Raw genomic sequence first — 17,345 nt, 5'->3', positions numbered from 1 at the left:
ACAACTACTGAGCCCACGTGCTACAACTACTGAAGGCCGCGCGCCTAGAGCCCGTGCTCCACAGCAAGAGAAGCCACCGCAGTGAGAAGACTGTGCACCACAACGAAGAGTAGCCTCCACTCGCTGCAACTAGAGAAAGCCCACACACAGCAATGAAGACCCAATGCAGCCAAAAATAAAATTAAAAAAAAAAAAGACTCTATGATTGACTTGGAGGAGAAAAGACAACTGAACGTGTAAAAAGCAACCACAGGAATACTATCTGAATCATACTCATTTACAACTCCACAATAAAGAGGCAGGATAGCAGAGCAGTCAAGAGTACAGACTGAGGCCATATAACCCAGATGGGTTCAGATTCTAGCTATTTATATGTATTGGATGTTAACCTCTCTGTTTCAGATTTCTCCCCTATAAAATGGGAAGCATAATAGAACCTACCTTATAAGACTGATATAAAAAAGTGAATGAGTGATCAGACATAAAGCAGTTATAAGAGGTACAGAGTAGACTAAATATTATCAAATAAAATAGGCAACTTATTTATCTAAGTGATTATATATTAACATGTTTATCTAAATGCCTGTTTTGCAATGTGCATTCACAAATGATATAAAAAGAAAATAACTTTTCATTATCTCCATGTATCTAAAGATTGAGTTATTAATGGATAAAAGTAAATTGACACCTCCTTAGGTTCAAAGGATGTGATATCTCTCTTAAGAGAGAAGATGAAGTGAATTATATTAACAGAGAGGAAGCTAAGAGGAAAACAGAATAAACAGAAAGTAAACATGAAAGAAACAAGTTCTTAACATTTTCCCCTTCCATGAAAACACAGTCTGCTCATTTCGACTACACTATGAATGCATAATTTTCAGCACTTTATGTGCAGTAAGAGTATTCTCTGTATTGGTTTGTTTTTATGTCTACTTTTAAAAACCTCATCAGAAGAGTCATCATCTAATGCTAATCAACTTTCGGTCATGTCTACCTTGGCAAGTGACCCCTGAACTAAAATGACTCTGTTTCAGTGCTCATTTAGTTCTAAAAATAAGTACTGCCACACGGCATCTGTTTCCATACAACTAAGCCAGCATGGATATGAAGTAACCATGGGACTTCAAACACACTTGTAGATCACTCACTAACAATGCTAAGGGTGGTTAAATAAACAAAATAAATTACCTCTGTATTTCTTTCTAGTTCAAAAAAAAAAAAGGCTCTCTTTACAAACCTTCCTAAGAAGTTTCACCAATGTTGATACAATTTCTTTAAAAATGATGACTCACTTATTTAAGGTTTAGCCCAAACTTCATTAAAATTTAAAGAAAACAGTCATTTGAACAGTACGCTTTGAAAGCCTAATGTATACCACATCATTGTGATGGCTTTCAAATCATTAAAAAGCTCTTCTTTAGCAAATAACATTTACCTAACAAGGAACAACTGTATTCCATTTGTTACAAAATGGTTGCTTTTCCCAACAATACTTATTAATATTAGATAAAAGTGGAAATAAGTCTTCACTACACCTCTGAGAAATAGGCAGCATGGAATGTTTTCTCAAGATAAAGTTCATCCATATTCTCTTTCAAAATTCCCAAACTTTTAAAAGTTGGCAATACTGTCACTTGTGAAGGGAATCAAGAGGTAATAAGTTTGTGATAACAGTTGCCACCAACATGTATCAAACTGTACGTGCTCATCACTGCGCTAGGTATTTTGGTGCACTATCACATTTCATTTAATCCTCATAACCTATGAGGCAGATGCCATTATTACCCTCAATTAAAGTTAAGGACACTGAGATTTATAGCAGTTGACTAATTTGTCTAGGGTCACCTAACTAGACACGGCCAAGCCATGACCCAAACCCCGGCTGTTTGACTTCAGTCTTAAGCTCTGCAATTGGAAAAATAAAAAAAAAAGCTGGGGATAGACATGCCATGATTAGTGAGAAAGAGACAAAGAGAGCTGTGGATGTGAGAAGAAAGAGAACAGAGGCAAAGACCCCAGACGGAAAGAATACTGTGCAAGAGGAAAGAGTCCTGAGTTAAACAGGAGATCTGCAATCCCTTCCCTGGGGGGCAACAGTATGACCAAAGGGAAATCAATTCTCTCTAGTTTAATAAAAGAAGAGCACATTCACATACAGCACAGAGGTATGTTAAAGATAAAAAGGTTAAAGTGAAAATAAAACTCCAAAACACCATGCAAATATCAATAAAATAAAAAAGAAAATTAAAAATGGACAAAAAAATTAATGTTTCACTGATTCCACAGTCATAGAAAATGTCATGGCAGAATTTTAAACTACAAATAAATTAATTGTGAACATTAACCTAAACGCTCATAAAATGCCAATAAGGCTGTCTGGAACTGTTCTTTTCTGTTCCCCGATCACATCACTGACACCTAACGTCACAGAAAATGCATTCAACGTTAGTAGGTTTTGTTTTTGTTGCCTGATGCAGAAGACACTTGTAAAACCAGAAATGCAAACTTAGGTCAAAATTAGCCCAATGTACGGTAATTAAAAAGTATATATGTATGTGCACGCGCATGTGTGTGTATTTAATTTATCATACCTATTTATTTTGACATTGTGAGACCTGGAGCAGAGGAATCCAGCTATTCTGTGAAACCAACAGACACTGTGAGATAATAAACAGGCATTGTTTTACGCCACTAATCTGTTACGAAACAACAGAAAACTAATACAATACCTGAGGCAATTTAGACAACCCAAAAAACAAGACAATTATTAACTCCAGGGATGGGAGCATAGGCCTGTTTAAAAGTAATCATCGTGTAGGTATAACCATATCTGTAGATCCTTTGACACCACCCTCAAGATGTCTGTGTCCCCTCCTCTGGAAGCTCAGTCAGTCTCAGTGCTTGCTCATAACCACAGAATGACTTCCCCAGCTAAGTCAGTTTCTGCCCTGCTCTCTAGAACACTCCCTGTAGGACCCATTTTAACAGAGTTTGACACTGGGTTTTGGGGTAAAGCACAGCTTTTCCACTTTCCATTTACTGATTATAGATTTTCCATTTACTATTATCCCTTGTCAATACATCATCCTTAGGGACTTCAAGGCAAAGAGTAGTGGCTGTAATGAGGCAGAATTCAGCTGTCGCTGGATTCCCCAGCCATAACACCACCAAACTACACCATTAACCTCTGACACGAACTGGCCAAAATAACACCACGGTAGCAGTCTCTGGAACCCAGGAAGGTGGAACATTTAAATATTTAAAGATAGGAAGGATTGTCAATGACTGGTTGAAAACATAACTCTTATTCCATTTTATACCCTGGAAAGTTCTACCAAATTGATTTGCTATAAACCTCTAAGCAATCTGCCTAACAGTTTAGTCTTGCATTTCTCGTCCAACAAACTTCAGAAACGAAGTTTGGTTGAGTGAAACATTGGAAATTTCTTGAAAATATTTCAACGAAAGTCTCCTCATGCCCCAGATGAACTTTCATCTTATTAATTAAAATCAACAAATACTTATGGATAAGGTACTATGAGATAAAAATGTATAACAGTGTCCCTATCCTCAAGGAGGTTATAAGAAACATAAGTACTTAGCCAAACACAAGGCAGAATATAGTAAGTTCTGTGAGAAGGTACAAAAGGAGAGACTGCACGCAGTTGGAGGTCCAAGAAAGAGCTGTACGAAGGATTTGAATAACCTCTCCCAAATCTTAAATTTCGGAACCCTCACTCAGACTAAACTCTAGATCCTTGTCGGGGAGAACCCCTTATCCACAACCCCACCACGAGTCTCCACAGAGGGGAGAAAACTATTGCTCACTTCCCAGGGAAGACAAGTGGTGAATCTGATAGGTTAATCGCCTTACCTGACCTTCACCTGGGAGGAAGGAAGAATAAGCACCATTTTGCCCTCCGGCCTCCACCAACTTATCAGAAGCTCTGTATTTAGTGGTTATTGGATCCTGTTCAGCCATTAATAAAGTCATCCCGTATTCCTTATGCTCCGTTCTCAAAAACCGAGAACTCAGAGGGGGAAGATGGATCAGTTACTGATCCCTCAAACACCCAACAATCCCTTGTTATCTTTCTGTCCAGTATGCCCTATAAACCGTCAATCCTGGGCCAATCTAGTTGCTTTTCTTTACTCCTATCTTTAAGAAAATGCTATAGGCCCAGGAATTAAGAACATTACTTATCTCCAGTCTCTGGCGGACACTATCTACTACCTAGTAATCTTCTACGGGTCCCTGTTCTGTTTCGATTCTTATTTTCTATAGAAGCTCCTCCACACCCTCCTAAAGTCTTATTCACAGCATATGACCTCATCTGCAATTTCACTGAGAAAACAGTAGTGTTTGGGTTTGAAATATATGAACTTCCTGCCCACACCTACTTCCGTAAACCTTCTGTCTCCTATTCAAGGCTCATCTCTTAACCTGTGCTCCGGGTCCCACCCCCTGCCGTTTACCCAGCAATCACGCTCCAACAATTATTTCCTTTCTCTCCTGCAGCTTCAGCTTTTGATTCTAACAATTCTTTCCTCTCTTCATATAGACACACTCAAAATTCATTTTAAAAACAAAGCAAAAGATCCTCAACAACAACAAAACCAGAACTGCCTCTTCAGACCTAAACATTCTCGTTGCTACATGTCTGCTCCTTTTTTTTTTTTCTGGTACGTGGGCCTCACTGTTGTGGCCTCTCCCGTTGCGGAGCACAGGCTCCGGACGCGCAGGCTCAGCGGCCATGGCTCACGGGCCCAGGCGCTCCGCGGCATGTGGGATCTTCCCGGACCGGGGCACGAACCCGTGTCTCCTGTATCGGCAGGTGGACTCTCAACCACTGCACCACCAGGGAAGCCCTGCTCCTTCTTTTAACCGCCAAACTTGTAGGACAAGGAGTCCGTGCTGGCTCTCTCTGCCTTTCCACTTAGCATTCGCCATGCAGCCTACTGCATGCCACCCTCCACTGCAACTACTCACATCAGTGTGACCAAATGACCTCCTGATTCACAGATTCAACAGACACTTTTCGTTTCTTCTTTGACTTGACCTCTCTACAGCATTTGATGTTTAACAACTTCCGTCTTGAAACTCCCTTCCACTGGCTTTTTATATATCACTGCCTCCTGATGCTCCTTCTATACTTCAGAATGCTCTCTCTCAGTCTTTATTGGTCAAACCTTACATTTTAACTTTTTCCCAGGATTCTATTCTTGGCTGTCCTCTCTCTTCTCAAACTCAACGGTCCCTGGGGAGGGGGTGGGGGAGGAATATTCACAGCATGAATTATCGCACATGCCCATAAATCAATAAGACTAAATCCGAACTCATTTGCTTCTTCTCCATCCCCTACCCTTACCAGTGCTTACCTCCATCATGGCACTGCTCTGTGTTTGTTTATCTGTCTGTCCTCCCTGCCCTGGCACGCCTAGGGGATGAACACAAAACACTGCTGTCCATAGTGGAAGCTCCCTAGGGCAGGGGCTAGGAGTGTGGAAGGGGTCAGCGACCTAGCAAGAACACTGCACCTGAGAGGACCTAAGAAAAATGTAGCTGTAAAAGTATCCCAGGGACCTCCCTAGTGGCACAGTGGATAAGACTCCACGCTCCCAAAGCAGGGGGCCTGGGTTCGATCCCTGGTCAGGGAACTAGATCCCACATGCATGCTGCAACTAAGGAGCCCACGGGCTGCAACTAAGGAGCTGGCGAGCCACAACTAAGGAGCCCGGGAGCTGCAACTAAGGAGCCCACCTGCTGCAACGAAGACCTGGTACAACCAAATAAATAAATAAATATTTAAATATTTTTTTAAGAAAAAGAATCCCAGGTGAACTTCACTGAACTACACCATGAATATCTTGAGGGAAGTGATATATATATATATATATATACACATATATATATGTATATTTTATTTATCTGAATCCCTTGTGTTTATTAGCACGAGTGCCTAGCAATGGTGGATCCTCAATTCATATTTAATTCATATTTTTGTAATCAAAGAAGTAGAAAAAGTATGGGATATCTGAGATAAGCTTTGAAGAATTGGTAGAATTTCAACAGCTGTTGATGGAGGAGGGATCATTTAAGTCAGAGGGAATGGAAAAAGCATTAGGTTCAGACAGAACTGCTGGACTGGTGGGATGTATAAGGACAAATAATTATCAGTATGCTAGAATGCTGAGGAAGGAATTTACAGGAATTTACGGCGGAGTTACAGATGCAACCTGACAGGCAGTGGCGAGCCAGTGAGGTCTTTTAAGCAATGTGATTTGCAATTGGAAAAAAATTAACTGGAACAGAGGACACTTCTTTAAATAGCTGCCAGATGAATAACCTAAGTGAGAAGAAACGAAGGCCTGAACTACAGCAACTAGAGTAACTGTAGATTGAAAGGAGAAAAATCTTATTTTTAAGACTGAAGGTAAAAAACCAAACTTTCTGAATATTTAAGAACAGCGGAATTAGTTGAACATTAAAGGGAGGTGAAAATTTTAAGGCACTAAAATTAGAAGGTCTAAAAAGAAAACTATATAAATACTTTTAAAAAATACATTTAATACATTGCTTTATTGACCCAAACAATCATGACACGTTGGGTGTTAGCGTCTACAACGTACTTATCAAGTTTACTGTTCTTGGTGAGAACTCCAACACGTGTGACACACAGCCGGCAATTAAAGAGGGCGTTCAATACAAGCTCACGAAAGATCATTCTGTAACTTTTGAGGGGGGAGTTACCAGAGTATAACCATACCGTGAAGCTGTTGTTAGCATTTTTTGTGCTTGCTTCAGCTACACTGGCATCTGAGAGGTCAACTTCATCAAATATCAGAGACTGTTAATGAAAAAGAACACAAACATGTCAAGTGCAAACCTAACTGAATGCTCCTTAGTATTTTTTTTTTTTTTACCATCACATCATGACCATGAAGCTATGTCAGGAATTAGAAAGAAAAACTGAAATTACTGATGCTTGGTGAGTAAAACCCTAAATTTCAACGAACACATAAATTCCAAACTGTAAAGGACTTTAAAGAACTCCCCTGGCATATTGTTTCATTGAAAAATGCTCTGTGCTCTCCAGAAGCATCGTTTATGGGAAACCTACTACTCAGTGTATGACATACACACATACTCACACACTCCCCACAATGAGAAGAACTAGTCCTGGCTCAGATCACGGACAGTTACTGAACTTTTTTGAACGTGACCTTCCTCATCTGTAAATGTGTTCAAATGAGATGGTGCATGTGCTCTGCAAATATAAGATGACATTTCTTTTATACTCTTAAAAGTTTTATTTATTTATTTAATTTTTTTTTTGCAGGCTCCAACATTTTTTTTTTAAGCTTAGAAGTGATTTTAATCAAAAAAGTTTCAGTGGTTAAAAACTCCATAGAACTAAAATCTTTAAAATGGACAATTGAAAAATTAGGAAATTCTAGTAAATAAATGTATCCTTCCCACTCTGAGTGAGTTGGTCCTTGTTCACAGTCATTCAATGTTCTTCCAGTGAGGCAGGTATACCACCACTCCTCTAGGACTGCTAGAAAGAGGCTCCCTTATCTAGTAACTTTTACCACCCAAGATCTCCAGGGGGTTATGCAACTCTACTTCAACCCAACCAATCTGACCGTAAGACTTGTTCCCTGACTGCAAGGAATTTATAATCTAGCACGGGAGCTGAAATAGACACAACTTGTTTTAAGTAAGGGAGACTATTAAAAGTGGAAGAGCAGACACTACAAAATGCTATGGAAGGTCACAGCAGAAAACAAATGCTTTCTCTTGTGAATAATGGAATGAAGACAATTTGGGGGGGACCTTAAAGAAAATAGGGAATTTCTTTAAGTGGAGATAGAGGAAAAATCATCCTGGGGATCGAAAACATGGGGCAAGGCTGTAGACTATCAAGTGGTCAGTGCTGTCTGGAGATAAATGTGAGAGGTCAGAATGGAGCCAGATCAGGGATAACCATGAACATAATGACTTTTAAAATAAGATTATTCTATTTTGTTATTACTTCCACAGCTGCATAAACTAAGAATTATGTTTGTTTGTTTATTTATTTATTTTTTACCTCCTGGTGTACAACTCTACTAATTATATCACAAACACGTGTTTTTTAACACAGAAATGATCGATTATCCTACTGGCACAGTAACAATAAATCTTAATATTTTTAAATTGAAGTATAGTTGGACATACAATATTATGTTAGTTTCAAGCGTACAACATAGTAATTTGACAATCAAATACATCATCAAATGATCACCACGATAAGTCCAGTAACCATTTGTCATCATACAAAATTATTACAATATTATTAATTATATTCCGTATACTATATATTAAACCCCCATGACATTTAACCCTCCCCTCTGGCAACCACCCATGTGTTCTCTGTATCTGTAAGTCTCTTTCTGTTTTGGTTTGTTTGTTCATTTGTTTTGTTTTCTAGATTCCACACATAAGTGAGATTGTACGGTATTTGCCTTTCTCTGACTTACTTCACTCAGCATAATACCTTCTATGTTCATCCATGTTGTTGCAAATGGCAAGATTTCATTCTTTATGGCTAATATTTCATTATATTCATTACGAATAATTGGTCTGTTCAGATTTTCTGTTTCTTCCTGATTCAGTCCTGGAAGATTGTATGTTTTGAGAAATTTATCCAGTTCTCCCAGGTTGTCCGATTTGTTGGTATATAGTTTTCATAGTAACCTCTTGTGATCCTTTGTATTTCTGTGATGTCAGTTGTAACTTCTCTTTCATTTCCGATTTTATTTATTTGGCCCTCTCTCTTTTTTTCTTGATGACTTTGGATAAAGGTTTATCAATTTCATTTATCTTTTCAAAGAACCTGCTCTTAGGTTTCTGTGGGGTTTTTTAGTCTCTATTTCATTTAATTCCGCTCGTAACTTTACTATTTCCTTCCTTCTACTAACTCTGGACTTGTTTATTCTTCTTTTTCTTGTTCCTCTAGGTGTAAGGTTAGATTGTTTATTTGAGATTTTTCTTGTTTCCTGCGGTAGGCCTGTATTACTATCAAATTCCCCCTTAGAACTGCCTTTGCTGAGTCCCAAAGACTTTGGAACACTGTGTTTCCATTATAATTTGTTTGGAGGTATTTCTTGATATCCTCTTTGATTTCTTCAGTGACCCATTGGTTGTTACTGAGTTTGTTGCTTAGACTCCATGTGTTTGAGTTTTATTCCAGTTTTTCTTGCGGTTGATTTCTAGTCTCATACTGTTGTGGTCAGAAAAGATGCTTGATGTGATTTCAGTATTTTAAAATTTATTGAGATTTGTAGCCTAATAAAAGATCTGTCCTGGAGTGTTCCATGTGCACTTGAAAAGAATGTATATTCTGCTGTTATGGGGTGGAATGTCCTGTATATATTATTAAGTCCCATTGAGTCTAATGTGTCATTTAAGGCCAGTGTTTCTTTACTGATTTTGTCTGAATGATCTAATGACTACATTACATTGATGTAATGGGGTGTTAAAGTCCCCTACTATTATTGTATTACCGTCAGTTTCTCCTTTATGTCTGTTAATATTTGGTTTACATATTCAGCTGCTCCTCTGCTGGGCATATATATATTTAGTAGTGTTATATCTTCTTATTGGATTGATCCCTTTATCATTAGGTAATGCTCTTCTTTGTCTCTTGTTACAGTCTTTGTTTTAACGTCTATTTTGTCTGCTATAAGTATTGCTATCTCATGTTTCTTTTCATTTCTATTTGCATGGAATATCTTTTTCATCTCTTCACTTTCAGTCTGTGTGTGTCTTTAGATCTGAAGTGAGTCTCTTGTAGGCACCATATATATGGGTCTTGTTTTTTGTATCTATTCAGCCACGCTGTGTCTTTTGATTGGTGCATTTAGTCCATTTAGATGTAAAGTAATTATTGATAAGTATGTACTTATTGCCATTTTTGTGAATTGTTTTCTGTTTATCTTTGTTGTTCTTCTCTGTTCCCTTCTTCTTCTCTTGCTCTCTCCCCTTGTGATTTTTTTTTTTTTTTTTTTTGCAGTATGCGGGCCTCTCACTGCCGCGGCCTCTCCCGTTGCGGAGCACAGGCTCCGGACGCACAGGCTCAGCAGCCATGGCTCACGGGCCCAGCCGCTCCGCAGCATGTGGGATCTTCCCGGACCGGGGCACGAACCCGTGTCCCCTGCATCGGCAGGCGGACTCACAACCACTGCGCCACCAGGGAAGCCCTCCCCTTGTGATTTGATGATTTTCCTTAGTATTATATTCCTTTCTCTTTATTGTTTGTATATCTGTTATCAGTTTTTGGTTTGTGGTTACCATGAGGTCCTTACACAACAACCTCTGTATATAGCAGTCTATTTTATGTTGATAGTTGCTTAAGTTTGAGCATGCTCTAAAAGCACTACATTTTTACTCCATCCACCATTTTATGTTTTTGATGTTATCTTACTTTGTGTATCCCTTAACTAATTATTGTAGATATATATGGTTTTACTAGTTTTGTTTTTTAACCTTCATACTAGCTATATAGGTGGTTGATCCACTACCTTTACTATATTTTTGCCTTTACTGATGAGATATTGTCTTTCATAATTTTCATATTTCTAGTTATAATTTTTTCTTTTCTGTTTAAATTTCTTTAACATTTCTTGTGAGACTGGTTTAGTGGTGATGAACTATAAAGTAGACAAGCTATTGCTTGTCTGGGAAACTCTATCTCTCTCTCAATTCTGAATGATGGCCTTGCTGGATAGAATATTCTTGGTTATAAGTTTTCTCCTTTCAGTACTTTGAATATATTGTGCCACTCCCTTCTGTAATGTTTTTGCTGAAAAGTCAGCTGACAGTCTTATGGGGACTCCCATGTATGTAACTAGTTGTTTTTCTCTTGTTGCTTTTAAGGTTTTCTCTTTAGCTTAACATTTTGGCATTTTAATTATAACGTGTCTTAGTGTGGGTCCCTTTGGGTTCACTTTGTTTGCGTCTCTCTGTACTTCCTGGGCCTGGATGTCTGTATCCTTCACCAAGTTAGAAAAGTTTTCAGCCATATTTCTTCAAATAGGTTTTCTGTCCTTTTCATTCTCTCTTCCCCTTCTGGGACCCTTATAATGTGGATGTTGGAATGTTGGTATACTTGATGTTGCCCAAGAGGTCCCTTAAACCATCCATTTTTTGGTTTCTTTTTCTTTTTACTGTTCTGATTGGGTGATTTCCACTACCTTATCTTCTAGACCACTGGTCCTCTCTTCTGCATCATCTAATCTGCTGTTGGTTTCCTCTGGTGTATTTTTCATTTCCATTATTACTTTCTATCTCTTTGTTGAAATTCTCACTCTTCTATACTTCTACTGAGTTCAGTGGGTATCTTTATGACCATTACTTTGAACACCTTATCTGGAAGTTTGCTTGTCTCCATTTCATTCAATCTATTTCTGAGGGTTTGTCTAGTTCTTTCATTTGGAACATATTCCTTTGTTTCTTCATTTTGCCTAACTTTCTGTGTTTGTTTCTACATATTGCGTAGATCAGCTACGTCCCTCGGTCTTGAGAGAGTGGCTTTGTGTAGAAGGTATCCTGTGGGGCCCAGTAGCATGGTCTCCCTTGGTTACCAGGGCCAGATGCTCCAGGAGTGTCCCCTTTGTGGGCTGCATGTGTCCTCCTGTTGTGGCTCAGCTGCACTTGCTGAGGGGGTGCTTGTACGCAAGGATGGACCCCAGTGTGGCTGGCTGCAAGGCCCAGTTGCAACTGTTGTGGGTGCTCTGGTGTGTGGGGCTGACCCCTGGGGCAGGAGCCACTTTAGGGGGACACTAGTGTTGGCCAAAGGTGTCCACCAGGTCTAACAGGGCAGGGGGCTGTTTTGGTGGGGCTCCAGTGCCAGCTGAGGGTACCCACCTTAATGTTTATTTTTGAAGGAACAGTAAAATATCCATTTTAAATGGAAGCTCATCATTACAATTTTTTTCTTCCAAAGCTACATCATTCTTATTTCATTCAATTAGTTTATAAAAATTATTTAAGCCTTGATTTTATTTCACTGTGATTTTTATTTCTAAATGCTAGCATAATTGAGTGATTGTCTTGTGCCAGGTATTATGTAAGCACTTCATGTATGTAATTTCATTTAAGCTTCCTCTCAACAACATGCTGTCCACAGCCACTCCACTGGAATGTGCTAGAATTGGGATACAAACTCTTGTCTGAAACCAGAGTATGAACTCTTAGCAACTACAGCAATTCTCTCTCTCATTTCCAGGAAAAGATTTATGGGGTAAAAAGTAGCAAGAAAGGGGGGAACCCAAATTTAGAGTTTATTATATATAATAAGGTTACACTTAACTGTTCATTTTACTTGGAAGGAAAAAAGAAAGAAAGAAAACTGCACTAGGACCATCCTATAAGATTGTCCTTAGGGGAAATGGCATGAAACTGACTCAAATAGACCCCCTTGGGATTTGGTCCAAGATGAATCACATTTATATGGAATTTATATCAGAGCAGTAATGATAGTAAGCCCCAAGACAAAAACAGTTTATAGAACCAAAATTTCAATTCCATCTACAGCCTTCGAGGGCTTGCAACTAGTATTCTCTCGAATTACCTTTGAGTCCTTTGCATAATAAAGTGTACGACCTCGAAGTTTGAAATATCGCTTTTTCCATCTTTGGAAAGAGCTGGTTTGCTTCAACAGCTGTCCCTCTTTAATACTGGTCTAGGGAGAAGCAGAAACACAACAACATGATTAAAATGAAATTCAAAACCAAATAAATTTCAAAATTAATGACACACTATCATTAACATTTTGAATATTATTTCTCATGCTTTGCAAATTACATGAGAGAATATTTTATTCTCCCCATTCAACAAGCGAACACATGTGCAAAGTCCCAAAGAGCAAAGGTGAATTCAACATGGTGACTCAAAGCAGTCATAAACACTATGGAAGACACATGCACAAAACTAATACTTTTCAATACAGTGTGATGAGTACATGTACATATATAAGTACATATATACTTGTATATAGTAAAATGGTGGAAGGGTGGAGGTGCAGTATAATGTAATGGTTAAGAAGGCATGGGCTCTGGAGCCAGAAACCTGTGATCAACTCCTGGTGCCACCACTTAGTAGCTGGATGATCTTAGGCAAGTCAATAAACTTCATGGCTTTATTTATTCATCTATAAAATGGGGATGACAACAGGACATACCTTATAGGGTTGTTGTTGTGAGAAATTAATTTTAAAGACACATAAAGGCATTTACTGCATGGCACATGGTAAGTGCTCATTAAATGTCAGTTACCATCAGCTATGTGTTATTGTAACAAACACATACTCAAAGCATGGTGCATGGCAACCCAAAGAAGGAAGCTCTGCCTCAGAGGGAGTCAGTGATGTTGTCCTCCCAGAGGAAAGCCTTAGGTGGGTCTTGAAGGAGTTTATCAGAATGATAAGGAGTGGGAGAAGGGTATTTTACATGTGTGCAGAAGTAGAAAGGTATAAAACAGCACAGATATTTGGGGAATCTTCACAGAGTTTCTGGTTATAAACACAGGGTAGAGCTTGTAACGGGGAGCAGCAAGAGCTGTGGCTGGAAGAGGTGGGCAGGGGCTCTGGGAATCTGGGCTAGACCCTGTGCTAAGTGCTTTACGTATACAAGTTCATTTTATTGCCACCAACAACATCCTTGGAACCCCTCTGACTTCATCTAGTATCTCTCCTTCACTTGGTCACCTCCATTCACAATGATGCTTTGCTTTTAAGTGGTCGTGCATGCACGTCCCTTAGGACTGGACACTACCTATTCTCTCCTCCTGGACTGCTCTTCCCTCAAATATCCATCTGATTAACTCCTTCACCTCCTTCAAGTCTCTCACCTTCTTAATGAGACCCACCTCACTGACCTCCTATTGTACATGCTCTCCATATCTTCCCCCATCCAGATCTTATTTACTTCCCCACACAAAGTACTTTCCATCTTCTAATGTATAATGTAATTTACTTATTTATTTATTGTGCTACCCCTATTAGAATATAAGTTCCCTGAGTTTATTATATCTAATAAAATTAATGTTTCATTTCAACTGGAAGGAAAAAAAAAAAGGAAGAAGGAAGGACACTTTATTTATAGCAAACTAAACTTACAGCCTTCCTATGAGACTGTCCTTAGGAAATATGTCATGGGATTGACTCAAATAGATCCCCTTGGGATGGGGGTACAAGATGGATCACATCTATCCTGAATTCACAGAAGAGCAGTAATGCTACAGTGAATCTCCAGGGCAAAAACAGCTTACAGAAGCAACATTTTATATGCATCCCACTGGACTGCACGCTGATGTGTCTCAAATACCTAGAATATTATCTGGCACATACGATATGGAGGTCCATATGAATGAATAGAAGATGCTGAGATTAAACCCATGTCTGTTTGAACTCCAGAGTTTATTTCCAACTTTTACACTATACTCTCTTTTATTATCAACAAGACATAAAATATTGAGAAAAGTTTGTTGTCTCTAATATGGTAGTTAGGTCACACTCATGTTTACTTTCAGTTTCATTAAAAGATTCCCTCTAGAGCCTGCTCTCAGATGGTCCTCCAGGAATTGTGAGAGCATTAAAATTTAATGATAACAAAATACCTTTGAAACTTCAGTACCAAAGAGCCCGACTTAGAATCAGACAGACGGACTTCAAGCCAGGCTCCGCTACACGCTAGCAGTATAAATCTGCGTAAGTTACTTCAGCTCTCTGTGCCCAGTTTCCTCCCCTAAAATATGGAAATAATAATGCCAACTTCACAAGCTTGTTGCATCTAATTTAATTATAAGATAATGCCTGGAGAGCACTTAGCGCACTATCTGGGTTACAGAAGATATTTAATAAATGGCAGAAAGTGTTATTATGATATCGTTATGCTATTAAGTTCACGGAGTATTTGCCAGGCACCAAATTATAAGAGCTTCTTGGAAGAAGTGAATAAGTGTTTGCAGGCCTCTGTGAGAGCAAGTAACAGCTGGAGCAGAAGGAGAGTGTCAAGAGATGAGGTTAAGGGAGACAACAGCCAGGCGATGCTGGCCAGAGGGGAGCTTGCTTTTTATTCAAAATGCAAAAAGCTAGTGAACTGTCTGAAGCGGGACAGTGAGAATGGGGAAATGGGTGAGATAGAGTGGAGGACCAATTAGGAGGCTGCTGCAGGAGTCCCAGGGAGAGACCAGGGAGGATAGAACTAAGGTTGTAGCATCACTGAGACTGACAGAAGTAGAGGAATTTGAGACGTTATTTTGAAGGCAGAGTCTACCGGCCTTGCTGATAGACGTGAAGGGCAAGAGAAGAGAAAAGAACCAAGGGAAAGTGTGAGCATTTGCCTTGGGCAACCAGATGCAAAAGATTGCGAGAGAAAAAGGTATTAATAAGGAAGAGTTAAGTGGTGAGCTGCCCTGCTGCAGCATCCGAAGTTACCCAGGGTAGAAAGTCTATATTCTTAAACTTGATCACAAAGTCTTGAAATGCTATAAAAATATAACTCATCCAGAGAACATATCTTTTGGCAATTCAAATTATAAAAGTGGGTGTTTTAAGATTTTTGTAAAGTTCCGTTGAAGGCAATGAGGAAGAAAAGTTAATGTTTAGTCTACTTATGTTCTATCAGGCTGTTTCTAAAAAGCATAAATAATCTAATATTTCTTCACATTGTTACTAGAGTAATTTTCTAAAATGAAAACCTGATTACATTATGCCACTGCTTAAATCCTTCCTTAGTTCTATCTTTTTTTTTTAATCGATGTATAGTTGATTTACAATGCTGTGTTAGTTTCAGGTATACAGCAAAGTGATTCAGTTATACACACACACACACACACATATTCTTTTTCAGGTTCTTTTCCCTGAAAGGTTATTACAAAATATTGAGTATACTTCCCTGTGCTTGTCTGTTTTGTACGCAGAAGTATGTATATTTTAATTCCACACTCCTAATTTATCCTATCTCCCTCTTTCCCCTTTGGTAACAAACATAAGTTTGTTTTCTAGGTCTGTGGTTCCTTTTCTGTTTTGTAAATGAATTCATTTGTATCTTTTTTTTTTTTTTGCCTGCAGCATAAAGTCCAAACTTCTGTATGTATCAGAGAAGACCCCTGCATGATGCTGTCCAACCTTCTCGCTTGCCCCTCCTGCCAGAGGCTCCTCCCTCTGCCCTAAATGCCCCCTCCTCAATCGCCTGTCTTGAAAGCGCCCAATCATTTCAATTCTGATCTAGTGCCACCGCCTCTGGAAGACTTCCCCACCCCCTAGGAGGAAGTGAACACTCCCACCTTTGTCTCTCGAATGTGTCCTTCTCCTACCTGTATAACAGCACCTATGACAACTGAATGGCATGTTTGTGTTCCCACCAGGCTGTGACCTTCATGGAGCAAAGACCATGTTCTACGTATTTTAATAATATCACCAAATAACACGTTAGCTGACACTTTAAGGCCTCCATAAATGTTAAACCAAACAACTTTTAAAGTGTAAAAGGGTATATAACTTTGTCTTTTAAAATGAAGATAGAATTAGGAAAGGAAACAGGAAAGAATGGCTATAAATGATTTTATGGTTTCCAGCATTCAGCAGGTCTGCTTCTTTTCACTGCATATAAAAAACAGCAAATACAATGCAAAAAAGTATATATGGACCCCGAGGTGCACTCCCTGGGTGAGGGTTTGGGGAGAGATAGTCAGAGGAACAGGAAAATGTCTATCTATGCTGGTATTATGGCTACTGATAATTTAAAGATGCTCCTTACATAGTCACTTTCAAGGCAAATAATTTATCTGTGTTTTACTATATAACTTTATGTCCTTTAAATCTTGCACAAGCATGGATTTATTTGCAGTGTGTGAGGCTGAGGAGAATACTGCATTTACAAACTTCTCTATGTTATAATATACAAACAGTCAATTTTAAATTCTTGAAGAAAGAAAAGAAAGAGAAAAACATCTGAAGCTAGCTTGCTTTCCTCTAGAGATGTGATTAAAAAGACTTAACTAGAAGGCAGTTTTTCACATGAAAGTTAATCCTTAAAATAAATGTCTGTTTATATATGGCAAGTTAAACAAACACTTCTCATAAAAGAAGGAGCATAGCAAAAATGATTAATCTGTAACAGCTCCTGCAAATATAACCATATAGGCAAAGCATGGTTCAGAGAAAAATGCGGTGGTTTGAAAAATCTCAAAATAATGAGCAAACTAAAGGAAGAAACAAGGAATCTTTCTTGAAAATCAAAATATTTATTATATTCAATATTAATGTTCAACTAGAATAACAAATTGAACTTAGTAA

At 38.7% G+C, this 17,345-nt stretch overlaps 1 protein-coding gene across 2 annotated transcripts in view; it reads right to left on the bottom strand.

Annotated features, from left to right (window-relative positions):
- DGKH (diacylglycerol kinase eta) overlaps positions 1 to 17,345 on the bottom strand; it is a 184,812-nt gene that overhangs the window by 99,971 nt on the left and 67,496 nt on the right. For both annotated transcript variants that reach the window (XM_049701208.1, XM_004274557.4), the window contains exons 3-4: positions 12,618 to 12,728; positions 6,768 to 6,848 (exon numbers count right to left, since the gene is read on the bottom strand). In XM_049701208.1, coding sequence (XP_049557165.1) covers positions 6,768 to 6,848; positions 12,618 to 12,728 — 192 coding nt within the window. The remainder of the gene's footprint in view (positions 1 to 6,767; positions 6,849 to 12,617; positions 12,729 to 17,345) is intronic.

Source organism: Orcinus orca, chromosome 18 (assembly GCF_937001465.1).
Source record: "Orcinus orca chromosome 18, mOrcOrc1.1, whole genome shotgun sequence".
In the NCBI taxonomy this organism is placed as follows: Eukaryota; Metazoa; Chordata; class Mammalia; order Artiodactyla; family Delphinidae; genus Orcinus; species Orcinus orca.
The sequence above is the reverse complement of the archived record's forward strand: the minus strand, read 5'-3'. Positions and strand labels throughout refer to the sequence as shown.